Raw genomic sequence first — 10,905 nt, 5'->3', positions numbered from 1 at the left:
AGGGCAACATGGACTTTCAACTGCCCTCGCAAAAGATTTTCTATCAGGGTTGAGATCTGGAGACTGGCTGGCCACTCCAGGACCTTGAAATGCTTTTCAGAAGCCATCCTTCGTGCCGGGCGGTGGGTTTGGGATCATTGTCAGTGCTGAAAGACCAGCACGTTTCATGCTTCAATGCCGCTTGCTGATGGAAGGAGGTTTTTTCACTCAAAAATCTCACGATCACAGGGCCCAATTCAATGTCTTTCCTTTAACACGGATCAGTCGTCTGGTCACCGTTGCAGAAAAACAGCCCAAGCATGATGTTTCCACCGCCCATGCTTCCACGCAGTAAGGTATGGTGTTCTTTGGATGCAACTCACATTCTTTGTCCTCCAAACCACGACGAGTAATGCCCAGCAACAGCCCCAAAACATCACTGCTCTAGAGGAGATCTGCATGGAGGAATGGGCCAAAATACCAGCAACAGTGTGTGAAAACCTTGTGAAGACTTACAGAAAACATTTGACCTCTGTCATTGCCAACAAAGGGTATATAACAAAGTATTGAGATAAACTTTTGTTATTGACCAAATACTTATTTTCCACCATAATTTGCAAATCATTTCATAAAAAATCCTACATTGTGATTTTCTTTTTTTTTTTTTTTTCTCATTTTGTCTGTCATAGTTGAAGTGTACCTATGATGAAAATTACAGGCCTCTCTCATCTTTTTAAGTGGGAGAACTTGCACAATTGGTGGCTGACTAAATACTTTTTTGCCCCACTGTACATAGGGCATTGATAAGAATCACACTGCTGCTCTCTTAGCTATTACAGATTGTGGTTTTTGTAAATGGCTGTTCACAAATGTATATGTGTATTTAACCCAATAATGGTTGAAGAAGTTTAAATTGACCATAAATCGTTGTTTTTGTGATCAGTGGACAGCCAGTGAAAAATGTGCTCTTGCAACAGCTGCATATAGTGCGGTTCCCAGCCAATAGAATAAATGATTGATGGAGTTCCTCTCTTGTAAACTTCTCTGTGGTATTGTACTCCATACTGTCTAAGACGAGTTATATCCACGAGTGGGGCTTGTATTGCTCAATCTAATTCAAATGTTGACAGACTTAAACAGCTGCAAATTATCGAGATATCAAAGTGTCACCAACAAAAAATACTGTGCATTCGGAAAGTATTCAGACTCCTTGACTTTTTTCACATTTTGTTGAATTACAGCCTTATTCTAAAAGGACTTACTTTTTCTCCCCTCATCAATCTACACACAATACCCCATAATGACAAAGCCAAAACGGGTTTTTAGAAACGGTGCATCGACACAATCCTGTCTCGGAGCTCCACGGACAATTCCTTCGACCTCATGGCTTGGTTTTTGCTCTGTCATGCACTTTCAACTGTGGGACCTTATATAGACAGGTGTGTTTCTTAACTAGTAAATGTAACGAATTACAATTAGAAAGTCATCTTTGATTACAGAGCAGATGAGGGCCAGACCACCGAAACAACTAAGCAAAAGGTGTTACAAAGCAGTGCAAGGTAGGTTTAGTTCCAAAAGGACATACAAAAACAACGTTCTCCAATTGATCAATTTTAGAATAAAGCTGTAACGTAACAAAATGTGAAAAAGGTCAAGGGGTCTGAATACTTTCTGATGGCATTGTAGAGGCCTTAGAAATGAACTTCAATGTATTTTTATGTCGTTTTGGAACTAAAACTATTTATTTAATACATTACATTATTTAGCTGTAATGAATAATGAATCAAACGTCTAATGAATCCAATACTATGTCCAAAGATGAGCAAATTATCCCTGATACGTATCAAATTACATTTTAAAACAGTTTACATGTAATTGTACAATTATATAGTCTCCGATGTGGTTTTGCATAATGAACAATGAAGGTATTCGCCTGTTACTTAATCTGGTGTAGTATTTTAGAAAGAAATGTACCATAGAATAGAAGATATTTCTATTTGTTATTTTATTAGTTCAACATATTGTTTAATGTTTAAATAAATAAAGCTCAGTGTTTATTCCGTGACTTTAGCTTTCTTTTTTTGCAGTGGTATTGTTTTGGTATCTAGTATTGTTTTGGTATTTGTTTTGGTATCTAGTATTGTTTTGGTATTTGTTTTGGTATCAAGTATTGTTTTGGCATATAGTATTGTTTTTGGCATTAGTATTGTTTGGTATTTGTTTTTGGTATCAAGTATTGTTTTGGCATCTAGTATTGGTCTTTGGTATCACGTATCTGTTTTGTTTGTATACGTATTGTTTTGGTATCACGTATTGTTTTTGGTATCACGTATGTTTTGGTATCACGTATTGTTTTGTATCACGTATTGTTTTGGTATCAGTATTGTTTTGGTATCAATATTGTTTTGGTATTAGTATTGTTTTTGGTATCTAGTATTGTTTTGGTATCTAGTATTGTTTTGGTCTCTAGTATTGTTTTTTTGGTATCTAGTATTGTTTTGGGGTATTTGTTTTGGTATCAAGTATTGTTTTGTCATCTAGTATTGTTTGGCATCTAGTATTGTTTTGGTATTTGTTGGGTATCAAGTATTGTTTTTGGCATCTAGTATTGTTTTGGCATCTAGTATTGTTTCGGCATCTAGTATTGGTTTGGTATTTGTTTTGGTATCTAGTATTGTTTTTTGGTATCTAGTATTGTTTTGGTATCAAGTATTGTTTGGTATCTAGTATTTTGTTTTTGGTATCACGTATTGTTTTGGTATCAAGTATTTGTTTGGTATCTAGTATTGTTTTGGTATCACGTATTGTTTTGGTATCACGTATTGTTTTGGTATCAGTATTGTTTTGTATCAAGTATTGTTTTGGTATCAAGTATTGTTTTGGTATCACGTATTGTTTTGGTATCACGTATTGTTTTGGTATCACGTATTGTTTTGGTATCACGTATTGTTTTGGTTCACGTATTGTTTGGTATGCAAGTATTGTTTTGGTATCTAGTATTTGTTTTGGTATCTAGTATTGTTTTGGTATTCTGTTATTGGTTTGTATCTAGTATTGTTTTGATCTAGTATTGTTTCGGTATCATGATACTAAACCTGGTATCAAAGTAAAAAATCTGGTATCGTGGCAACACTAGCAGGTAGATGACAGAGTCAGGGAGCGAGGATGGGGAAGGTATGTTTAACAATGTCTGGGGAAGTGTGGGGTGGGAAGGGTTGGGTGGAAGGTACTGTATGACAGAACCTGTGTAATATACTGGAGGTCTGACAGTCTGACTGTGTAAGGTAGGTCTGACAGTCTGACTGTGTAGGTAGGTCTGACAGTCTGACTGTGTAAGGTAGGTCTGACAGTCTGACTGTGTAAGGTAGGTCTGACAGTCTGACTGGGTGTAAGGTAGGTCTGACGTCTGACTGTGTAAGGTAGGCTGCTGACAGTCTGACTGTGTAAGGTAGGTCTGACAGAGGCTGAGAATAGGATGGGTTTACAATGATAAAGGCTGAGTCACTCACATGATGGAGTTGACGTTTCGGTCGAGGCGGGGGGAGGTGCAACCTAGGATCTCTCCAGGGGACAGGGGACGACACTGGGGAACCACCACCTCATACTCTGGCCTCAGAGCTGCACTCACCGCCTGGGGGGAGGGGAAGAGACAAACAACCATTGATAGATATAAAATAACATCTACTTTTTCTCTTTTCACACAAAGTAAGACGCTGAGAGCGAGTGCCAGCAATTTATGCAAGAAAGAAGCAGCAGCATGCTCGGAGGCGGAGAGTAATGTGCTCTTTTCAGTTGGAGGTAAACAGGGAACATAGACGCTGACCTGATGACTCTCTACTCCATGTTGGATGACCTACACACACCGTGAGCTGTGAGCGAGTGAGCAAGAGGCATACACACACTCACAGCAACTGCCCAAACAAAAAACGAAATATGACACACACACACCCAAACCGCCCCAACACACAACAAAAACATGACACACACACATCAGCATGTCAGAATGTATCAATAACACTGGTTACATTAGCAGGGACCTAGTGTTGGTCATGTACTGACAGAGGAGAGGAGAGCAGCAGAGAGGAGATGGAGGAGGTAGCTAGCTCTACTGTGGATCTATAACTGCTTATGTAAAGGCCTGAGATGAGCTGCAGATACATGATCTGAGATTTCACAAGTTCACTCCTTCTTTCAAGTCCAAAATAACTGCAGCTGGGTTTTCAAACCCACACTTGAACTGAACTTCAAGAGGTAGGCAGGAGGTTGGCTCACACAGGCGCAGAGCTCTTCTATGTATGCAGCATGTAGGCTAGGCTTAAACTGTACATGTACACATAGGGTTAGATGCACATACAGTCCCCCACACACCAAAGATGCATGCACACACACACACACACACACACATACCTGCAGTGCAGCCACAAACTGGATAGTGCTGACGAGTGCCAGAGAGTGTCCAGGGGGGAAGTTGAACTTGACCGTGTCCAGAAAGTGTGCGTTGTCCATCTGGATATCAACAAACACATACAGCATCTTAATGCCTGCTGTGGAGTCTATAGGGACTGCAGGGAGACAAAGCCAGGTAAGGATTAATCATTTAATACACTACAAGACCTAAAGTATGTGCTCGTTGAACATCTCATTCCAAAATCATGGGTATTAAGATGGAGTTGGTCTGTGCTGCTATAACAACCTCCACTCTTCTGGGAAGGCTTTCCACTAGATGTCGGAACATTGCTGCTATAACAACCTCCACTCTTCTGGGAAAGCTTTCCACTAGATGTCGGAACATTGCTGCTATAACAACCTCCACTCTTCTGGGAAGGCTTTCCACTAGATGTCGGAACATTGCTGCTATAACAACCTCCACTCTTCTGGGAAGGCTTTCCACTAGATGTCGGAACATTGCTGCTACAACAACCTCCACTCTTCTGGGAAGGCTTTCCACTAGATGTCGGAACATTGCTTTTGGGACTTGCTTCCATTCAGCCACAAGAGCATTAGTTGGCGATTAGGTCTGGCTCGCATTCGGCGTTCCAATTCATCCCAAAGAATTCGATGGGGTTGAGGTCAGGGCTCTGTCCAGGCCAGTCAAGTTCGTTCACAACGATCTTTATAAACCATTTCTGTGTGGACCTCGCTTTGTGCACAGGGGCATTGTCATGCTTAAACAGGAAAAGGCCTTTCCCAAACTGTAGCCACAAAGTTTTGGTTAAGATTTCCCTTCACTGGAACAAAGGGCCAAAGGACCATTATCCCTCCTCCACCAAACGTTACAGTTGGCACTATGCATTCGGTGTAGGTAGCGTTCTCCTTGCATCCGCCAAATCCAGATTTGTCCGTCAGACTGCCAGATGGTGAATCGTGATTCATCACTCCAGAGAACGCATTTCCACTGCTCCAGAGTACAATGACGGCGAGCTTTACACCACTCCAGCCGACGCTCGGCATTGTGATCTTAGGCTTGTGTGCGGCTGCTCGGCCATAGAAACCCATTTCATGAAGCTCCAGACGAACAGTTGTTGTCCTGCCGTTGCTTCCAGAGGCAGTTTGGAACTCGGTAGTGAGTGTTGCAACAGAGTACAGATTATTTTTATGCGCTACGCGCTTCAGCGGTCCTGTTCTGTGAGCTTGTTTGGCCTACCACTTCGCGGCTGAGCCGTTGTTGCTCCTAGACGTTTCCACTATATGGCAGGGTCTACAGACAATCACGGATTACAAAAGGAAAACCAGTCACGTCGCGGACACCCACTTTGAGGATAACACAGTGCCACCGACACGGCCCGCTCCCAAGGACTGTGGGCTCTCGTTAAACATGGTCAACATGAACAAAACATTTAAGCATGTTAACCCTCGCAAGGCTACCGCCCAGACGGCATCCCTGGCCGCGTCCTCAGAGCATGCAGTCAAGCTGGCAAGAAATGTTTGCGGACATATACAATCTCTCCCTATCCCAGTCTGCTGTCCCCACTTGTTCAAGATGTCCACCATTGTTCCTAAACCCAAAAAAGCAATGGTAACTGAACTAAATGACTATCGCCCCATAGTGTTACTTCTGTCATCATGAAGTGCTTTGAGAGACTAGTCAAGGATCATATCACCTCCACCTTACCTGTCACCCTAGACCCACTTCAATTTGCTTACCGCCCCAATAGGGCCACAGACGATCGCCATAACACTGCACACTGTCCTATCCCATCTGGACAAGAGGAATACCTATGTAAGAATGCTGTTCATTGACTATAGTTCAGCATTTAACACCATAGTACCCTCCAAGCTCATCATTAAGCTTGAGGCCCTGGGTCTCACCCCCACCCTGTGCAACTGGGTCCTGGACTTCCTGACACAGGTGGTGAAGGTAGGAAACAACAGCTCCACACCGCTGATCCTCAACACTGGGGCCCCACATGGGTGCGTGCTCAGCCCCCTCCTGTACTCCCTGTTTACCCATGACTGCGTGACCACGCACGCCTCCAACTCAATCATTAAGTTTGCAGACGACACAACAGTGGTAGGCCTGATTACCAACAATAACGAGACAGCCTACAGGGAGGAAGTGAGGGCCCTGGCGGAGTGGTGCCAGGAAAACAACCTCTTCCTCAATGTCAACAAAATGAAGGAGCTGATCGTGGACTTCAGGAAACAGCAGAGGGAGCAGCCCCCTATCCACATCGACGGGACCGCAGTGGTGAAGGTGGAAAGCTTCAAGTTCCTCGGCGTACACATCACTGACAATCTGAATTTGTCCACCCATACAGACAGTGTGGTGAAGAAGGCAAAACAGCCTTCTGTTGGGCTGTATCACCACCTTACTGCACCTCCCGCAACCGAAGGGCTCTCCAGAGGGTAGTACGGTCTGCCCAACGCATCACCGGGGGCACACTGCCTGCCCTCCAGGACACCTACAGCACCCGATGTCACAAGAACGGCAAAATGATCATCCAGAAGGCGAGGTCAGTACAGGTGCATCAAAGCTGGGACCGAGAGACTAAAAAACAGCTTCTATCTTAAGGCCATCAGACTGTTAGATAGCCATCGCTAGCCGGCTACCACCTGGTTACTCAACCCTGCACCTTAGAGGCTGCTGCCCTTTATACATAGACATGGAATCACTGGCCACTTTAATAATGTTACTCCACCCTGCACCTTAGAGGCTGCTGCCCTATATACATAGACATGGAATCACTGGCCACTTTAATAATGGAACACTAGTCACTTAAATAATGTTGACATACTGCTTTACTCATCTCATATGTACATACTGTATTCTATTCTACTGTATTTTAGTCAATGCCCCTCCGACATTGATAGCCGAATACACTCATTTGAAGGGGTGTCCACATACACTATATATACAAAAGTATGTTCATTTAGTTTAATACCACAGACATGGAGTACTCCTCAGAAGCCTAGCATTAAACTACAGTCACAAATCTGCACACACAGCACACACCCACTTTTAGAATAGAGCTGAAACCCTTTCCACGTGATTGAGCCGGCACACACACACACGATGTTGGGCACTGATGCAAATACCTCAATTATTTAGAGAAGGAGAGGGACACATGCAATTACTATTAATATTATTAATTTCACAGGCCATTTACGATGCACCCGCCTGGGCTTAGGAGAGCCAGAGACTTAGGGACAGGGGGGAGTGGGAGAGAGGGAGGGATGGAGTGGGAGAGAGGGATGGAGTGGGAGAGAGGGATGGAGTAGGAGAGAGGGATGGATTAGGAGAGAGGGATGGAGGAAGGGAGTGGGAGAGAGGGAGGGAGTGGGAGAGAGAGAGAGGGAGAGAGGTATGGAGGGAGGGAGTGGGGGAGAGTGCTGAGGGAAATGGGGTATAAGGGCAGGGATAAAGAGAGAAGAGAGAAGCATTATCTTTGGTTTTGATCATGGTAATTACAGTTCCTCTTGTGTTACATGCAATTTACACAAAGGACATTCATGCTGTGATTAAGCAAATGGGCCATTTTCATGTCAATGTTTAAACATTTGTAATGTAGCTGATTTCATGCCACAGACGTATGAATAAGAGATGGAGAGATAAAGCGGAGAAGGCGTGACAGGGAGAGGAAGAGAGAGAGAGGGATGGTAGGAGACTAACACTTTATTTGGATAGTCCCAAGTAGACTGTTTCTGATCTGATAGATAGAAGCAGAAACAAAGAGGAGAGAATGGCTATTGATGATGGGGGGGAAAACATTGATACAGTTACATTATCTTAGACAATACTATAGCGACACTGACTCCAAGTACCGATTCATATAATTTTTTTAAATAAATAAAACAATTGCTATGTAGCGCTAATTGGTTATTCCAGCGCTAAAACTCCGTTATTTTTCATCCTATATCTTGTTTTTTTAAATAGTGAGCCAACATGTTTTCGGCACTTTTTTCCCATGACTGATAAAAACGAATTCTCTTATGCTCTCTCGCATGCTCCCTTGTATGCGCTCTCGTCTCCCTGCAGCAGACATACACTGAGTGTACAAAACATTAGGAACAGCCTTCTAATATTGAGTTGCACCCTCCCTTTTGCCCTCAGAACAGCCTCAATTCATTGGGGCATGGACTCCACAAGGTGTTGAAAGCGTTCCACAGGGATGCTGGCCCATGTTGACTCCAATGCTTCCCACAGTTGTGTCAAGTTGGCAGGATGTCTTTGGGTGGTGGACCATTCAAATCAAATGTTATTTTGTCACATGCGCCGAATACAACAGATGTAGTAGACCTTACAGTGAAATGCTTACTTACAAGCCCTTAACCAACATTGCAGTTTAAAATAACTATAAAATATAAGAATAAGAAATAAAAGTAACAATAAATAATTAAAGAGCAGCAGTACAATATCAATAGCGAGGCTATATACAAGGATTACCAGTACAGAGTCAATGTGTGGGGGCACCGGTTAGTCGAGGTAATATGTACATGTAAGTAGAGTTATTAAAGTGACTGTGCATAGATAATAACAGAGATGCACACAGGAAAATGTTGTGTGGAAAAACCCAGCAGCTTTGCAGTTCTTGACACAAACCGGTGCGCCTGGCATCTACTACTATACTTCATTCAAGGCACTTTTGTCTTGCCCATTCACCCTCTAAATGACACACATACACAATCCATGTCTCAAATGTCTCAAGGCTTAAAAATCCTTCTTTAACCGGTCTCCTCCTCTTCATCTACACTGATTGAAGTGGATTTAACAAGTGACATCAATAAAGGATCCTGGCTTTCACCTGGATTCACCTGGTCAGTCTGTCATGGAAAGAGCAGGTGTTCCTAATGTTTGTACACTCAGTATATAGTGAGAAATATGTTTGGAAAATCAAATCGTAGTAACATCGAATCGCAATACATAGAATCATGAGAATCACAATACATATCGTATTGGCACCTAAGTATCGTGATAATACCGTATCCTGAGGTCCCTGGCAATTCCCAGTCTTGTTAGCTATAGAAGTGGGCAGGAAGACAACACATTGCCATTCAATTTTGGGTGGGATAGGGAGAGGTAATGTACTGTATATATTAAAAAAGAGAACGAGGGGAAAGGGAAAGAGAGGATTTGGAAGGCACCAGGAGTGATGAATGGATAGGAGTATCAGGAATGAAGGACAGAGAGGTAGAGCGATGGATAGTAAGAAACAGGCCTAAGTGGGAGACAGAGAGAAGTTAAAAATACCAGGCGGTTGGAATGGGGAGCGTTGTGGGACTGGGGACAGAGACAGAGTAAAGATTCCACTTCCTTAGCTAGGCATGAAGACAGACAGACAGACACAGACACAGACACAGACAGAGGGAGAATACTTGGCGGCTGGGGTGAGGAGATGTTATGGGGACACACTTCTCACAGCTATTGTCGTGGGTGTCAAGCCACTAAGGGAACACTGAGTGAAGTAAAGTTCCCACGTCTGCAGGCAGAGCAGAGAGCAGAGCAGAGAGCAGAGCAGAGTGTGCAGAGCAGAGAGAGCAAAGCAGAGTGTGCAGAGCAGAGAGCAGAGTGCAGAGCAGAGAGAGCAAAGCAGAGAGCAGAGCAGAGGCAGAGAGAGAGAAAGCAGAGAGAGCAGAGAGCAGAGCAGAGGAGAGAGCAAGAGAGCAGAGTGCAGAGCAGAGAGAGCAAGCAGAGAGCAGAGCAGAAGAGTGCAGAGCAAGAGAGCAAGCAGAGAGCAAAGCAGAAGAGAGCAGAAGTGTGCGAGCAGAGAGCAGAGAGAGTGAGAGCAGAGAGAGAAAGCAGAGAGCAGAGAGAGAGTGCAGAGAGAGAGAGCAAAGCAGAGAGAGAGAAAGCAGAGAGCAGAGCAAGAGTGTGCAGAGCAGAGCGAGCAAAGAGAGAGCAGAGCAGAGAGCAGAGCAGAGAGAGCAGAGAGAGCAAAGCAGAGAGCAGAGGACAGAGAGAGAGAAAAGCAAGAGCAGAGCAGAGTGCGCAAGAGGCAGAGAGAGCAGAGCAGAGAGTGAGAGAGAGTGCAGAGCAGAGAGAGAGAAGCAGAGAGAGAGAGCGAGAGAGGAGCAAGAGAGCAAGAGCGCAAGCAGAGAGCGCAAAGTAGAGAGCAGAGCAGTGCAGAGAGCAGAGCAGAGAGCGCAAAGCAGAGAGAAGAGCAGAGAGCAGAGCGAGCAAAGCAGAGAGCAGTGGCAGAGAGCAGAGCAGAGAGTGCAGAGCAGAGAGTGCAGAGCAGAGTGTGCAGCGAGAGCCAGAGAGTGCAGAGCGCTGAGGCAGAGAGAGGGAGAGAGTGCAGAGCAGAGGAGCAGAGAGAGACAGCTATTCAGACAGAGACATGGCTAAGCTGCTGCTTGTTTACAGTGCTCTCCAAACAAGGGCACAGAGAGTGGGATCGATCCATTTCTCCACTCACTCCGTTTCTCAACTTTATTTAATTTCCCACCCCATCTATATACTCAACTAGTCATTCTCACGTCTCCCTTCGT

General features: G+C 44.1%; 1 protein-coding gene across 1 annotated transcript in view; it reads right to left on the bottom strand.

Annotated features, from left to right (window-relative positions):
- Positions 1–10,905, bottom strand: part of LOC111982831 (2-(3-amino-3-carboxypropyl)histidine synthase subunit 1-like) — a 119,808-nt gene that overhangs the window by 50,563 nt on the left and 58,340 nt on the right. The window contains 2 exon segments of the mRNA XM_024014451.2: positions 3,489–3,610; positions 4,387–4,541. Coding sequence (XP_023870219.2) covers positions 3,489–3,610; positions 4,387–4,541 — 277 coding nt within the window.

The sequence above is a fragment of the Salvelinus sp. IW2-2015 genome, linkage group LG22 (assembly GCF_002910315.2).
Source record: "Salvelinus sp. IW2-2015 linkage group LG22, ASM291031v2, whole genome shotgun sequence".
NCBI classification, from domain to species: Eukaryota; Metazoa; Chordata; class Actinopteri; order Salmoniformes; family Salmonidae; genus Salvelinus; species Salvelinus sp. IW2-2015.
The sequence above is the reverse complement of the archived record's forward strand: the minus strand, read 5'-3'. Positions and strand labels throughout refer to the sequence as shown.